The sequence below is a fragment of the Sphaeramia orbicularis genome, chromosome 7 (assembly GCF_902148855.1).
Source record: "Sphaeramia orbicularis chromosome 7, fSphaOr1.1, whole genome shotgun sequence".
NCBI lineage: Eukaryota > Metazoa > Chordata > Actinopteri > Kurtiformes > Apogonidae > Sphaeramia > Sphaeramia orbicularis.
The window spans coordinates 38,711,886-38,729,363 of NC_043963.1; the positions used below are offsets into that span (position 1 = coordinate 38,711,886).

General features: G+C 38.9%; 1 protein-coding gene across 3 annotated transcripts; it reads right to left on the reverse strand.

Annotated features, from left to right (window-relative positions):
- Positions 1-804: 804 nt before the first annotated feature.
- ap4b1 (adaptor related protein complex 4 subunit beta 1) lies at positions 805-17,423 on the reverse strand. Of its 3 annotated transcripts, none has more exons than XM_030137947.1 (14): positions 17,317-17,423; positions 17,014-17,138; positions 16,677-16,901; positions 15,853-15,983; positions 11,602-11,749; positions 11,027-11,312; positions 9,541-9,639; positions 8,971-9,082; positions 8,517-8,600; positions 6,502-6,605; positions 5,257-5,464; positions 4,867-5,181; positions 2,757-2,909; positions 805-2,149 (listed from the first exon to the last, which is right to left on the reverse strand). In XM_030137947.1, the coding sequence occupies exons 2-14, from the start codon at positions 17,124-17,126 to the stop codon at positions 1,668-1,670; spliced, it is 2,460 nt and encodes an 819-aa protein (XP_029993807.1). In that variant the 5' UTR covers positions 17,127-17,138; positions 17,317-17,423; the 3' UTR covers positions 805-1,667. The 3 variants fall into 3 exon arrangements, with proteins under 3 accessions (XP_029993807.1, XP_029993809.1, XP_029993808.1); XM_030137949.1 differs by having other exon boundaries at positions 17,360-17,406; XM_030137948.1 differs by having other exon boundaries at positions 17,014-17,140; positions 17,219-17,318.
- Positions 17,424-17,478: the final 55 nt, after the last annotated feature.

Consider the following 17,478-nt stretch of genomic DNA (forward strand, 5'->3'; position numbering starts at 1 on the left):
GTGCGGACTCATGGATGTCGACCACACACGTGTATTTTGGTCATGCAAAAATATACAAGAATGTACTTTTGGTGTAATCATACACCAAAATCCCTTCTAGGCTACAAAAGTGTTTGTTTTTGTCTGAAAAAGTGTTAAAGACTAGTTCAATGATGAATAAAGTACATTTTTCCAATAAGTACCTCATGAATCTAGTATACCTGGAAGTATGATGTATGTAAAAGTTGTTCATAGTGTTTGTGCTAATAATATATTAAGTACTATTACCAAATATACAGGATTCATGAGGTACTTACTGGAAAAATACATTTTATTCATCATTGAATTTAGTCTGAAAGCCTATTTCAGATAAAAACAAACACACTTCTGTAGGCTGGAGGTGATTTTGGAGTATGATTAATCCAAAAGTACAAAGCAAAAATAGTTCATAGTGTTGGTGCTAATAGTATATGAAGTAATAATACCAAAAATATCAGATTCATGAAACACTTCTGGAGGAAAAAGATTTTATTTCATGTTAAAAAATAGCCTTAAAACCATTTTAGCCAACTTACTTAATCGTAACTATCAGATAAATAGTGCACGTGAAAAACACTAGGGGCTGGCTTGACCATGCGGAGATTAGGGCTGGCTTGACCGCAGTTGCAGAGCCGTACAGTGAGGTTCATGGCTGGTGAGGCACTGACTCTTTCAGAGTCACATCTACAAATATATGTATGTGTAAAAATATATATATATACTAAAAGGCTATTGTTACAGCTGGCTCGTGAGCCTAACAAAATGATGGACACAGGACCACAATTAACTGATAAACTCTAGTTTATTGAAATGATAGAAAACTGAATTAAAACAAAATGAGGACCAAATGTCTCGATACAAGCACCTAAGTGTGCTGCTGGAGTTGGTGGCCTGAAAAACTGGAGCAGAGACGGAGACAAAGGACCTGGTTATATAATAGGCCCTGCATCGAGCTGGTACAGGTGGACTGGCAGGAACCCAACAGGAAACTTTCAAAATATAGCTGGATCTAAAAGTATCTTATTCACCATTTGATTGGCAACAGTTAACAGCAGGGGCAGATCTACAGGGGAGCAAGGGGGGGGAACTACAATACATAGTTTTAAAGTGTTATTGACTCCATTTGTACATATGGGATTCCACATATCACACTGAGGACATTCCCATGCTAACCTGACAAGACCTCCTGCCACCTCATTGCCATCCCATGCAAAATTTTCTAGATCTGCCACTGGTAGTGTTTGGCATTACATTAGCCCCCCTCAGGCTCCACCCCATTTGTTCAAATTTGGTCTCTCGTGGGCCCAAAAAGCCAATATGGTGATTGCCAAATTGCAAAGTACTGGATTAAAAATGGCTTCTCAGAAACCAGTGGGTGACACTACAGCCTCTCCATCCACAAATTATATAGTCTATGCACCAAATGCAAAACTGCAATACATTATGGGTGATATATAACCCTGAAGTGACCATTGTCAACCTGCTCCCTCATCTCTTTGAGGGTCAGTCTCACCAACTTAACCTGTTTTTCTCAGAATTGGAATGAGGGCAACTTACACCACTACTAGAACACGGCTTCAGAGTGAGCCGTGATGATGTTAATGGATACTTTCCAAGTATATGTTTAGTGCCTTTGAATCAATGCTTTCTTAAGTTGTCTCTGTGGACAATGTGTGTAGGACAGTAGTGAGAACTGAGAGAAACCCTTTCAGAGCTTTATCATCTCTTGGCTGCTGTTTAAGAGTCACTTTAACGTCCTCCGTTTGACTCTGTTGCCTTGCTGACTCCCTCCCCCTCAGCCTATCCACTGCAGCTTCCTCTCCCTCTGTTGTCAGTTGCTCGTGGCTCCCCTCCATCACCATTTTACTGCAATCCTCTTTTGGCTCTCCAGTGTACAGCAGCTCCCCCAGTATAAGAGTGCTGGGAGGTTTGCTGGCAGAGCATGAGCTGTGGGTATGTGTGTACAGGTAGACCCTCCAGGGGAGTGTGTGCGGTGGCGTGAAGGCCAACGTCTGGATATTGACCAGCTGCAGTGCAGCCTGAAGGTTTTGTGGAGAGCAGTGAGGTATGGTGGGGCATTGAACACATTCCTCTGTACAAAGATAATCCCCGTCTTCCTTTTCTTCACCACCTAGCCACAAAAAAGAAGCATTATGAAAACTGAGCATGGCAACTTCAGAGGCACATAATTTGCTATTTCAGCTTTGAAGTCCTGGCCATGAAACAAAACAAAAGCAAAAGACTGTTGGCCTTATCAGACCTCTGACATGAAGAGTGGACTGTTGGCCTTATCATAGGTCTGATAAGACTGTTGGCCTCATCAGACCTATGATAAGGCCAACAGTCCACTCTTCTTCTCATACCACACAGGTTTTAGGTCTCAGTTGGTGCCATGGGTCAGTCCGTTCTTTTAATGTAACTTATTGTAATCATTCTGTTGTGAAGATGGGTGACAAAAAACATGAATGATCACATAAACTCCTTGGTGGTGATAATTATCTTTCAGAGCTAATTTCAGCAAAGATTTACTGGCTAAAGTGTTATAAAATGTTAGGCATGCAACAACCCAGTTGCATATTTAATATTCAACCCCTATGATATTTAACACACAGATTTCACAACGGTTTTACTCATCTTTCAGATGCTCCACCCTTACAGCTCTAACTAAAATCCTGTGAGGACAAGGCATGAGTTAGAGATGTGGTGACTGTTTACAGTTCCTCTGTCCATTTCATTACCTTGCTCAGCATGCAAACTCTGTCGCTGAAGCCACAGGCGCTCAAACTCCTCTGGGCTGAGAGCCGGGGACAGAGACAAACTAAGAGGGGCAACAGCACTGGAAGACAGGGCATCGGTGGAGTATTCTGTACACAGACTGGCACTGTCTGAGGCTGGGAAGGGTGAAGGAAGAAGGAGACAGAAAAATAAGAGAGAGGGAGGGGAAATAGGACACATGGAGGATACAGATGCAGCAGCCACAATGAAGCAAACAAAAAGAGAAGATAAGACTACAGTGGGAGGGAGACGGAGGCTAGAATGACTGCCAGAAAGAGATATTTGTGATTAAAATAGGACTGCATTCCCGGAAATAGATCTTAACCTTGGGGAATTTTGGCAGCCTTTGATTATATAACTTTAACTATAACATACGTTTTTAATGTATTTATGGTTCTTTAGCTATGTTTATGACAGTTATTTAAATTTTCATTGGGTATCATTGCAAATGGAACATTGTCAATGTCATTGACAATGAAAACTACAGGGTGTATCAAAAAAAACCAAAACTGTACATTTTGAAAAATTACTCCCAGTTCCGCATTTGATAATTATTAGAATTTCCTTTTATGGACATCGGTAGGTTGGGGATTGGTGGATATTTGTCCAAATTTACAGATCCAGGTTTTCATGCATGAGTGAGCAGGGGCAAATTATGCAATCCAAGTTAAAACTGGTTTGTGCGAAGTAGCAGTGGGATTTAACTTCAATCAAAGGTCATGGGAGGGGACATTGGGCATCCATCTTGTTTTCCACAAAATTGCCAGGTTACAGCATTAACACTTTAGCCACCATGTCAATTTCATTTCTTTACCCATGGCAGCTGTTAGGAGCTGACTCGGATTTACCCTGATGTGCATAGATGTATGGGAGGTTGGCATTCCCCAGATTCTAGCACCTGTCTGCACATGAGAATGCATGTTGCAATAACTGGATGGCTGCAACCTGGGAAGTGGAGATCCATCCTGCCATACTCATCTTTCCGCATCTCCCTCCATCCCATTTCCATGCCTAAACAAGTTGAATTAACTTTGAAAGGCAGGAACAGCTGTCATGGGTAAAGAAAGGAAATTGACACGATGGCCAAAGTGTTAATGCTGTAACCTGACAATTTTGTGGAAAACAAGATGGATGCCCACTGTCCCCTCCCATGACCTTTGATTGGATTTAAATCCCACCGCTACTTCGCGCAAACCAGTTTTAACTTGGATTGCGCAATTTGCCCCTGCTCACTCATGCATGAAAACCTGGGTCTGTAAATTTGGACAAATATCCACCAATCCCCTACCTACCGACGTCCATAAAAGGAATTTCCAAAAATTATCAAATGTGGAACTGGCGGTAATTTTTCAAAATGTATACTTTTTTGATACGCCCTGTGCAATACAAATATAAAAATAGCACCCAAAACATGTGTGTGATTCCTAATCCTTCCCTAACATTGTGGTGTTATATTAGGTAAGAAATAATGTAAACCAGGATTGTGCATCAACCTTTTTGAGTTTATTCTGCACTACTGGACAGCTTAATACCACTCCCTTAAAAAATGCATAATAAAGAACAAAAACTGTGGAAGGACATAATGGACATTATTCGTAGAATTCCTACGTTCCCCACACTTGAGACAAACTGGAGCAACATGGATGGTCTATGTTTCCTTTGACCCGCGTTAGATAGATGATCCCAGTGGCCTTGATTTTGTTAATTCTATCCTCTGCATCCTCACCTCACGGAGCTACATGAATCCCTCTCTCGTTTTGTCTTTTACTTTAAAATTTCACTTTGTGGAGGTATTTGTATTGATATGCAACTCAAAGCACTGCCCTGTTTTTTTTCTGTTTGTTGGAAAACCAATAAAAGTTTAAGTAAAAAAAAAAAAAAAAAAAAAAAAATCCCTTAAAAATAATTTTCTTGAGTCTGCCAAAAGAAAATAGTGTAACATCCATCTGCTATCACTGACCAATCAGAACTGAGCACTCAACAAAGCTATGTAATCCATTGTACTGCTAAACATTACAATCAAGCTGTATAACGTCACCAACATATTTGGAAGAAAAAACAGCCCATCCTCACCTGTCTGAACAGTCTCAATCTGGCATGGCTTCAGATCATCTGAAAGGTCAGAGTTAGGCTTGGGGTCAGAGGTCACATGTTCAGGGCTCCCCTTGTTGGATGAATCTGTTGTAACAGTGCCCTGTCTCAGAGGCTCCAGTGTGTTGAAGCTGTGTGCCCACTGGCTTATAGGCTCCACAGGGCGGCCAATCAAAACACCTAAGGAGGGATCTGACCTCCGACCCTGGAGAACTTTTCGTGTCTCTTCTATCCCACAATGCAACAGGTGGTAGTAGAGCAGTGCTTGGTCACGCACACACATATCTGTTTCCTCCTCTGGAAAATACAATAACATTAACATCCTTTTTCCTTTTTACACAAACACATGCAGACAGATAAAGGCACACAAACCTATGCAGTAGTGCAGCAGCCTTCCCAGCATGTCTTGGGTCTCAGCGGGACGGCACAGGAACAGCCTCAGTGTGGCCGTCAGCAGCTCCATCTTCACCTCGAGAGAAGTCTCGCTCCTTACTCCATCAATGAACACCTCCAACACATAGGGGGCACTTGAGATCCGCTCCCCATACACACCCAGCAACCACAGCAAGGCCTGTCTGCCCTAATGGAGGGTGAAGAATAAAGACTGAATTTTAAAGATTCCCACTGAGGAATTTGGAATTAATCACATTATTACCCAAACTGAAGTCAGATGGAACTAGGAGAAAACAAAAACAAAACATGTGCTTTTACAGTACTGCAGGTGTGTTGGGCTTCTAAAGCACTACACCCACTAAAATAATGGCTTTTCATGTCTTTTGAGATTTGCCAAATTTATCCATTCCCAGTGTCTAAACACTGTTAAATTTTGTCAATGTTCAACTCATAGTTTGTATTTCTGATAAAACATTACTGTGTCCCTGTTGTGTTCTCATCACTGATTAATCTGTAGTATGACCTGATTATTCTTTGTATCACGATGATATTCTCATCTTAAGAAGCAATGTGGTATGCTAACTGTCATCCTGTGTGTGAATTGTTATAATTGTCATGTGTTTAATTCATGCAGTAAGTGCACAATGTAGCAACTTTTGGGTATAAAAATGTCTTCTTTTTGGATGGTCGGCAGTGATCTCTCCTCATACCCCAACTGTTCTTGGCTGCTGTGAGACTTCTTATTTGTGCAATAAAAGGCCTTAAAATAAACAGAAAAATTACGTGGAATTTTAAAACTGAAACATACCACTGTTTTCAACTGATAAAATGTTTTCTATGGAATTTGCATATCATCTGCATTCTTTACTGGTTTTGTTTATGAAAATGTACCAGGAAAAGTGATAAGATGAATGATAATTCAAAACTGTGCCACTGCATATGAATAGTGGATAGGTTTCACATTACACCTGACCCTGTCGTGTTAAGGTCATCTGTTTAAAAGGTCCGCTCAACTCCAGGTATTATTAGCCTGTAGGCTGCCATGCACGTGAACACGATTAATCAAATAAATGTACATCTTCAGCTTCGCTAAAACTACTCAAATACAACATGCACTGAATGGTACACTGAAACTACTGTATAATTTAACAAATGCATTAAACTGATTAATAGTAGAAAACTTTTGATATCACATTCACAATATTCATATATTTAGCAGCTGACCTGAGTATCCTGCAGATTCTCTTCACAGCCCTCAAGAGCCAGACACACAGTGTCACTACACTGAGGACACACCCAGACCAGGTCCCGCATAGTCTGCACTACCGCTGAGGAATGACAAAGCATTAACAAGAATCAGTGTGAACTCAAAGTGGCTGTGACAATACTGGTATCGGGGAAACCAAGCAGGTTGAACCAAGTTTGTTTAAACCTGATGAATGACAAACCCTGTCATCACCTGAGGTACAAGACAAGGGATTCACCAAGGGAAAAAATAATAAAAACAAAACTTGTACATTAAATTGAAATGAATGTATATACAAAAATATATGCATTCATATGAAAACAGTCTATAGGTTCAACTGTCTTGCAAAAATAAAGAGCTAATAAAATACATTTTTTAATCCAAATTTTACTACTAAAAACTCATTTAGTAGTGCCTGTTAATTTATCATTTGCTGTTCATTTCCTTAATGGCTCATAAACAGGTGAACACTACATTGGGGTTCCCACTCTTTCCCTAAAATTATTTTCCAGGACATTTTCAGCTGCTACAGAGACAAGTTATCACACCATACACTAATCCATTCCCCTGTCCGCCTCATTCTTCGGAAGAGTTCTTTTCTACAGTTGTAACTTGCATTTACCCAGATTGTTTCTATGTTTATTACTCAGACATTTGAGGTGCAGTCTATGGCTAGAATTTATCTACGAAAAATAATTATGACAAATGTATCATAGAATAACGCAAACACACCCACAGATTACAGCATATCACTTCATTAGCATGACAAACTGGAGTTACAATGTTCAACTGGGCAATTCCCAACTCAACTTTCTCTTCTCTCTTACTTTCTCTCCTGCACTTCCTCGGAAAAATATTTGTATATTTTCAATTAATCAATGAAAAACAATTTCCTTTTTTTCTTTTCAGTTTAGGCACACATGGTCACAAGACGGGGGGGGGGGGGGGGGGGGATAAATAATTTTCCAGGATAACTTAACCATTTCCAGGACATTTGACCTTTTTTCTCATTTTCCATATGTTTTCCATGACTGGAAAATTGGTTAATCATTTTCCAGGTATTCCAGAACATGTGGGAACCCCGTACATTTATTCAACTGTAACTTAGTCTGTCGTGAATGAAAAGCAGGAGGCACCAAAAGGAAACAATCTAACAATTCCAAAGACACACAGAAATACATATATGGAATAATAATTTAAAGTTAAACAGCATGTTGTTAAAAACTAAGAGACACTGTTTTGCAATTATCTCAGCAGTATGCAGTATACATTCAAAAAATTAATTCTGTACAAAGTGATTGCATGTCATCACATCATGGCAGATGAATGTCTGTAGTATGTAAAATGCTGTTTGTTTTTGCCAAATTTCATGATGTTTTGTCAAATACTCCTGAGTTATTGTGGTTTTAACAAAATAGTGATGGACCAAACAACAGACCATGGATGTGTCTGAAGAATATCCACGCGCAGGAAAATAATTAATCTCTTTAAATGTACTAAGTGGTATCATCTGAAGCAAGAAATGAAGCAGTGCATCAGGAAGCACAAGGGGCCAAAATGAGAGAAAGCCCAGCCACAAAAGGGTTGAATTTGTGAAACTTCCTTTGTGAGTTTTCTCAGGGTTAATAAAACTAAACCTGATTTCTGAAACAGGGCAGAGGCAGCTGAGAATCGTACTGGTGTCTATATATCTACTGAACAACTTCATGACAACCAATCTAGAGGCATTTACGTCATTAACAGTCAGGAATCTAAGATGAGAGACTGCCCTGCATGTGCATGAAGTAAATCTTCCCAGTTTGTTTCATAATGTTTACAAAACAGGCCTCCTGCTCTCACATTTTAGCATATACGTACACCACTCTAAGAGATATTAATGCTTGTTAGAATGTTGCAGGCTCCCTAAGGGGATCAAGAGTATTGTTTCAACACTTTTGTAATATAAAAAGTATTATAGCGACAAGTTTCACTCCACTTAGAATAAGAGGTTTACCAGAGGTGATATGCTCCTGTTTGAGCCCCAGCAGTCCAGTAAGGATCTGTAGACATTGATCACTGTAGCTCCTTCCAATACGACCTGCACCCATTCCAGACAGCATAACACAGGATATGGCTGATTATGAGTGAGGCTGATGTAATCACTTAGGAGATCAAATAAAGACATGGTAAATTAGACAGAGTGACTTTGAACCCAGGAAGTCTAACTGCCCCCACCCTGGGTGATGAGATTTTAAGAAATTTAATTTCCTTGGCACAATATGACACAGAAATACAGTACACTGACTTAAATCAGCACAGACACATGTAGTCTGGTGGAGCTTTAGGGCGTCTAAGTCCAAAGTGAGAATGGTGTGTTACTTTGAGGAAGTGGAATGGAAATCTCAGACAAATTCTCATAAAATGCTCTGTCATATAAAAGCAGCGTATGTGTACAAAGGTGACTTTACCTATAGCTGAAATTGCAGCCTGTGCAGTGTCTGTGTTGACATCAGTGCAGTAGCCTTTCAGTTCATCAAGCAACATTGCCACATTTTCATCATTCACCAGCTCTACCAGCACCTGCACAACACGGACAAATTATTTTTGCATTTTGTTGAAAGTCATTTGACAACACCACCAGTATTTGAAGATGAATTGGTAACAAATATTATATCATTTCGACATATTTACAGGCCAGAGTGAATGACACTTTTTATCTTCAATTGGCTAACATGTTTGGTGTTGATGTGAAAGAATTGAACATTTCAAGGTATTTCAAGGCTTAATTACTATGCAGTGTTATAAAAGAAAAACAATAGGAACTTTCTGGGTATACAGGAAACTGAGGTTGCAAAGGGTGTGACTGTGAATGTCACGTCTGTATTTCAGGTGATCTTTATTGCATGCCATTTCTCTTTACTCTGCCTTATTTTCTGGCTGACCTCTACAAACTGATGACTAACCAGTGTTTAAAATGTTCATAAATGTGCAATAAAGAAAGAGACAATTGCAACACACTGAGGAAAACATTTAATCACCTGCATCTTCCTTTGCTTAATGTAGGCCGGCTCAGCATAACCACAGAAGAATCGCTTGTAGTGCGCCCCCATCAGGCCAGGCACAGACCGCAACAGCAGCTGAAAGAAAGGAATGGTTTCATTCTACCTAACATGATGGTATATCAAAAAAGGAATTAAGAGGAGTCACTTTAATACACAAGCACAATCATACAAATGTGTCAAACATAGGCAGACAGAAATGTCTGCCCATGTTTATATGTCCCCTCAAATCATGTGTCCCCGTTGTTCCTCCCTATGTGTCTATGTGCCTTAACCTGCTGTCCTCTATGTGCCTTTAATATGTCTACATTTAATGTTACTTGATGTCTGTTTGTCTATTTAATATGCCTAAAAGCGAGATATGAAAATGTACAAGTGCCAAATTCCAAGGTCCAAGGCTCTGCCTTTCCGTAAAACCACCCCGACTTTGAATATCTGGCCAATCAAACAATAGTTCTTGCACATCGCATGGGAAGAAAGTTCTACCCAGATGGTGTGATGAGAACAAGCTATGAGAACTTCCAAACTGGGGTTGCATGTAGCAGGCTAAATAACATATAATGTATAAAAGAATAAAATAAAAGCTGAAGAGGAATTAAAAGGTTTTTCAAAAGGAGGCACAAACACCACTCACAGTGGAACAAATTATAGACTTATGAATGTATGGTAGAACAGTATCGTTCCTTTTCTATGTTTTGCATAATTTCACAGAAGGAAACAGAACTACAATAGTCAGAGATACACTATATTATTAAAATTCAGGATCAATCTATGTGCCAACATGTTGAGTTGAACTGGGCTCAATTTTTCTTCAGAATCATGACCATTGTCTTCATTTCACAGTGTAAAAACAGATGTAGAAAACTTCTATTAGAACCATGGGAAGGGAATTGCACTCGTGTCCCCTGACACTATCACAAAAATACTCATGTCCCATCCCAGTCCCATGACAAAATAAAAGGAATTCTGTCCTGTCCGAATCATGAAGGAATGACTGCCCCATTCAATCCATGTATGGGGTTTCATATCATAAGCGGGGCGGTAGCCGTTGGGAAATGTGACACATTTCTTACACTAATGACTTTTGATATTTAGCAAAAAATGCCATTCATTCATATGTGTATTTGTATTCATATTATTCGAACTGTGTATTTATATATAACAACTGACCTATTGTTATTATAATTCACACTTCTGCCTGCTCCAGGCCCAAATCATGTGATCAATAGTGAAACTGACTCCATCCATTAGGAATCCCATGACCAACATTTGTATGTCAAACATGCCTTGTGCAGTGCTCTGGTGCAAAACCTAACAGGCAAATAAAAATGCACTTTTTATGTAGCTGCTGCAGTATCCAATTCTAGTAAATGCCTCAAATGACTATCTAAGGAATTATGCATGTTTTAAAATAGTCCCTGACTTGATCCTCTCGCCTCAAAAACTGCGCCTTTCACATTCTCACCTGTATGTGACAGAGAGCAGTGAACCTCAACTCCCTGGACGTGCTACCGCAGGCTGCCAAGAGTGGAGCCCGAACTCTTTCCAAGGCCGACAGACTGACGGCAGGCAAGGCAGAGCAGAGGCTGAGGAAGAGGCTGAGTGTAGCAGCCATGACTGGTGGGTGCTGGCTGACCAGGGAGGTGTCCAACAGGGACAGGATGTCAAAGAGCTCATCGTCTGACTGAGGTCGGTAGCGCTCGAGGATCCTAAGGACCTCACACTGTCCCCAAACATCACACTCTTTCAGCCTGGGAGCAAATAAACACAGGACTGACAGGTCTGACAAATGTTTAAACATGTCATTACATGACTGATCAAAGAGAAAAGAACCAAAGAGGAGTGATCTGATTCACTGATTTGATTAAATGTGAAATGCAAACCACCAATAGCAAATGCAAACAGGCTGAATCGATAATGAGAAGAAAAAAACGCCTCTTTCTCTGTTAAAAAAATAAACACTACACTGTTAAAAACTACACACTAAATGCACTATTTATTTTAAAGCTATTGACCACATCCTTCTGTGAAAAGCTCAACCTGTTGAGGAGGTGATGTGCGATGGGTTTATTAATCGCGACTCCTCCTTCCTCCTTGAGAATTTCCTCCAAAGCTCGGAGACAGTTCACCATCACTACTGGGTCCGGGTCCCTCAGCAGGCTGTACAGCTCATTCACCACCGTAGCATCTGGAAGAGGTCAGAAAACATTCCTGAAGTTAAAGCAGAATGGAAGTTATCACACATGCTTATCTGGTTACAGTATCTCAACCAGACTGTTTAATGGACACAGATAACCAGAACTGCCGAGCATTGTGTGCACATATGTTTGAGTGTATGTGTAAATGTGGATGCATGGGGGGGCATGTGTGAGTGTGTATGTATATGTATATAAACTGTATGTCTATATAGTTTATACAAATGCTGCTGTAATTCAGCCAAATATACTGATTTTTCACTAGTGATGGGTTGTGCTCATAAGAGTCGACTCTGAGAGCTGATGCTTTGTAGTGAATTAAGAGAGCCGGCTTCCCAGTTTTTTCCAACTTTCGCTGCTCAGCTCTCTCGCTCTCAGTGGCTTAGCACTGCTCACTGCAGAACTTTGTTTTGATTGGTCATATGTCCGTATCCTCACATGTGATTGGCAGCATGGCGACCATGCAGCCAACTACATGTGAGGATATGGATCATTACATATGTGAAAGCAGAGGGGGACAGACACTCAACTGTGGTGCTGACTGAGACAGCGGTGAGAAGAGATCAAGTGCAAAGCCAAAACTAGTAATAAATGTAAGTGACACATGTAAAAAAAAAAAAAAAAAAAAAAAAAAAAAAAAAAAAAGCAGTATCTGGCTTCAGTTTAAAGACATTGGAAATAACAGAAAAATGTTCCTTCAGTGTAAAATGAAAATCACAGTAAGAGCAGGTTCCACCACAAACAGACACATCAGAATGGTCTGGTTCTGTTTTTTAGGTCTGTTCCTTTTCTGGTTCTGTGGATTTGTTACCTCCACCAAGGAACAGTGGAGGTTATATTTTCATCAGGGTTTGTCTGTCTGTCTGTTAGCAAGATAACTCAAAAAGTTATTGACTGATTTGAATGAAATTTTCATGAAATGTTGATACTGGCACAAGGAACAAATGATTAAATTTTGGTGGTGATCGGGGGATGAGGCTGATCTGCGTGCTTTTCTAGTTTGTAGTGTTTTGTTAATTTGTTTGTGTGTAAACAAAAGTTTTATTAAAATATTAGACAAAAGTAAGAATACTTTTGTGACAGAATAAATGCACAAAATTAGGTATTTATAAGGCTTCTCAGAAAAACACTGAATGCCAAAGGTTTTATTACGCTTCATAATTGCAAAGTTAGGCTAAAACATTAGGTTACAAATGACACTAAATTAAGAGCCATTTGGGAGCTGAAAGAGCCGGCTCTTCTTTGGGAGCCAAGTCAAAAGAGCCAGCTCTCAGAGAAGAGCCAAACTTCCCATCACTACTTTCCACATTCTGTTTACATTGAGATCTACATGCACTATTATACAGTACCTCATGTTGAATAAGAGAATTTAAAAAAATCTTTTTATCTTATTTATTTTATTATTTTTACTTTAGTCTGATATTGAGCATTGTATTTCACTGTTGAATTTCTTTAATACAAAGTCTACTTTTCTTATACTTACTACTTTGAATATGAACATGGCTGCTGTAATAGAATAATTAAGGACTTATAAAGTATCTAATCTAATCTAATATAATGGTAAACTTCTTGGTTTTCCTCACTCATGAACTGGCTGTATGAGGCAAGGGGCAGCACATTGTGATATCATGTTACGCCAACAAAGGGATTTCTACAAGCAGTAAGATGAGAGTCATATTTCTTATGCTGAAGAGTCAAGCGGGATTTTCACAATGTTTGCAGTAAAAACAAACCTGTTGAACCCAAACCAACGTATCACAAAGTCACTATGACAAAGTAAACAGACAGGTGACAAGTTAAAGGATAAATCAACATAATGACTGAGTAAAGGGGTTGGTCCTTGGAATAGGTTGAACAGCATTCTTTCTAATGATGTGGTCATTTAAGTTATTAATAGGTTTTTGTATTTATTTTTAGTATCTGAGTTTAGACTTTTTAGTCTGGTTGGTGATTTCAGTCAAGTATTACTTCAACATAAGTAGTTAGGGTTTTATTTTAAACAACTGAATAGCTTAGTTTTTTAATTTTACAGCTGGTTCACATTTTCACATATTATGATTTAAAGCTGTTTATTAAAGCTCCAAAACTGTGTCAACTCAGGACTTTTTTCAGCACTTCTTGGATGAAAATCCCAATTAGTGTGATTTTTTCCATTCGCTACATCCCACAAATGTTAACATTGATTCATCAAGACACACTTGACTTAAATCACTCCCATATTGGACTGTGCTGCATACCTAACGTTTTACTTCACTGGAGTTTTACAGCTGTCAGTATTGACTCAGTCTGTTACTGTGTAACCTTAATTCTTCATCCTTCTGTTGAGGAGATTTACAATTACAAGAGAATGTGATTTTGTTTAAGTATTTTCATTCTATAGTAAACCTGAAACCTTTTTACATACATGTTTTCATATATTTTCTGAACTTCCTATCTCTTATGTCAAATCCATCAGCCTGTACATAATAAATACTGAAAAAGACATTTCATGAAACATTGTGCTGTGATCTCCGATTGTTAGGTTGTCTGTGTATATGCATGAGTATACCTTTGCCTTTACAGAAAATCATTTATCTTTCATTGATGTTTCAAAGGTAATTCATTAACAGGTGGTCCCACGCACAACAAACCCTGTCCCTCGCACGTATTTCACCCATTATAAATAAATAGGAAGATATTTTTAAAATTTGAACTTTGACCTACCTTTCTCAAACTGTAAGGACATCTATTCTGGGTCACTGGCAATCTATAAACCCAATTTGGTATGAATTGAACCAGTAGTTTTGCTGCTTTCATAGTTTAAAGCTGAATTCAAGCCTGTTCTGAATGAAATGTTTTTACTGCATTTTACCACTTAAAGGTTTTATATGTGGTATCAACAGCAGGGGGACGCTGTGAATCAGAATGCATTCACAGCTTCCAAAACAACAGACAAATCAACACTATGTATCCACAGACTCTATCACTCATTCATTAAAGTATAAAGCTCACTGTTAACACATAGCTGTATAATGGTATCATCAAGTTTTAATCTCCAAATACAAAACTCTAAGCTGGTTATTCTAACAGTCAGCCAATGTAACACTGTGTTTAATAATCTTCATCTGCTGTGTCAGCTGATAGTTTACATTATAGCTGTTAGCTTAGCTATGTTTTTAGGCAGAAATTGGCCACAGTAAAACCACAGATTACCTCTGTTTTCTGTTCAGTTTGTCGTCAATATGTGATCTAAAGATCTGTTTGGAATCATCCAAACAAAATTAAACTGAACTGTTTAACAACAAAAAAAAAGATCTTAGTAAACATAACAACTTAACAACTAAAAAATAGAGAAATAGACATTAAAATAGAAATACATGTAGCTCTTTTGATTTTACTGTATTACCTCATTATGTCCAGAAACTTCTTACACTATTGTTTCGTGCTTTCCTCTAAAGTTAACGAGGTAAAATTAATCTTTCACCCATATATGATCATATAAAATAAAAATCTAAGATATAAGGGTTTTTCATCCCTTTATGTGTACCTGTATGGGTTCAGAAGTAATTAAAATAGTAAGATTAACCCTAGGAAAGTGGACTAGTACCAGTTAACATTACCTTCATGGGCTGATCCCTGACAGTGAGGTCAAATTCATTGTTAAATGTTAAAGAAAAAAAAGAAAAAGAAAAAAGGAAGCAGAGCAGAGAAACCATTATGTAATTATAAAATTGAAGAACTGATCCTGGAGCCAGTTTAGCTCTAGGAAAGGTTTCACTCAAAAGACAAATCAATTATCCTCCCAACTCTTAAACTCTTTTATGTTAGTTTGTGTTGCCCTTTTCATTGCATTCTTCAATTGTGTTTTTTTAATATTAATATGTCTAATAATTCACTGCTAGTTTTAATATTTAACGACAATAACCCTTTAGCATGATTCACATCATTTTCATTCTCATGTCCTGGTCTTCGAATGAGAACATTGTCCTCCGATTACAGTTTTCCTTTAATTTATCGCCTCCCTTTATGGACTGATACTGATATAATAATAAGACAGCACCTTAACTTTGATGATGCTTTAAGAGACAAGGACCACCCAGACACAGATTCACCCCACCTATCTCTGAGTTTGGTTGAAGATTATGTAGTTTAGCCCAGCCGAGCACAGCCACCCTTCGCACACAAGCCGCTCGGTCCCTCAGGCCTGCTGTCAGAGGCTGCTCCACATACTCCACTAGACTGGACAACCTGGAAGGCAAAGATGCACAGTCATTTCACAAACCATATTATTCCATTATGAGATCACAGTCTAATTTTAAAGCATCCTCTAAACCAGTGTTTTTCAACCTTGGCCACCTGGAATTCAAATGGGGTCGCCTGAAATTTCTAGTAATTGATAAAAATTAAAAAAATAAAAAGCTTACTAATAAAAAATATATGGTGAGTTGAGAGAGACAATCCCAATCCATAAAGGACATGACAAAATCCGAGGCTGAAACTGAAGCACTGCAGTACTGTTTATCTTTCAAATGTTCATTGTGGTCAGTTTCAGATGCTGCAGCTCTTTCATAATTCATAGTTTGAGTTATTGTTTGTTCAGTATTCATTGTCAGCCTTGTAAATCCAAGATGGACTGACTGTACATATCCTGATCAAGGAAAATAAAATCCTCACTTTGTGCAGTAATCTACACTCGACTTTTCTGCCTCCGTCCATTATAATATACATTATATAGACTAAATGTTGTCTAAAATTAACACTTATTTGCAACATTGTACAGCAAACTATTACATGATCAAAAACAAATTTATTTTGGCAAAAAAAAAAAAAAAAAAAAAAAAAAGTCTCCATTTTGAATGTCTGGGATCACCAGAAATTTGTGATGTTAAAATGGGGTCACAAGGCAAAAAAGGTTGGGAACCACTGCTCTTAAACCCTAACCTGAGGTTGGTCATGTTCCTGAGGGCCAGGCTGCGGACCATGGGATTAGGATCCTGGCAGTCTTTCCTTAGTGTGTTGATGACCAGCAGAGACAGTTCTGGATTTAATGCGGCATAAGAGCACAGGAAGACGTAGACCAGCTTCTTCTGGACAATGTCCACTGTGGCACAAGCCTTCACTATTTCACTGAACAGGCCTGAGACATCCACACCCTGTGACATGGCCCTGAGAAAGAAAGGGAAGGGATGCAGTGAAGTGTATTTAAACCCTCAGTAGAGATACTCTGACTTTACATAAAACACATGAAGAAGCCAGTCTTTTTCTGCCTGTCTCCTACCTGATGACCTTAAGGATGGTGTTCCTGTAGCGCAGCTGGTCAGACTGGACATTAGGGTTGGACAGAGCTCTCCTCAGCTCCTTCACCATGTCCTCACTGCCCAGATAAGGCATGGTGTCCACACACTGACAACAACATAAACATGTTAACACCAATCATCATCACTCCATAGGGATAACACTATCAAAGCTTCAGTAACACAGCTATTCACAGACGCACACGTTTCCACTTCATGCAGCTAGCTACAAGCTACATTACAACATTACACAACAGTAAATTGGTTTATTGGTTCAAATACATTACCGTTACTCTTTAATAAGGGTTTTCATAAGTTAAGTTCACAAACATGACTTGGCTGTTCGCTTCTGTTTACAACTGCCCATGGACGCACACTTCCGCACTTCTTCTTCTTCAGCATAAATAAAGTAGAATATATATTTAATCGCATGCTGCTCTCTGGCGGTT

Excerpts from the sequence above, each read along its gene's own strand:
- ap4b1 (XM_030137947.1), bottom strand. The coding sequence starts at position 17,126 with ATGCCTTATCTGGGCAGTGAGGACATGGTGAAGGAGCTGAGGAGAGCT. Across the intron at positions 8,601-8,970 it reads GGCTGCAATTTCAGCTATAG|GTCGTATTGGAAGGAGCTAC; the intron begins GTAAAGTCACCT and ends GAATGGGTGCAG. Across the intron at positions 2,910-4,866 it reads GATTGAGACTGTTCAGACAG|CCTCAGACAGTGCCAGTCTG; the intron begins GTGAGGATGGGC and ends CACCCTTCCCAG.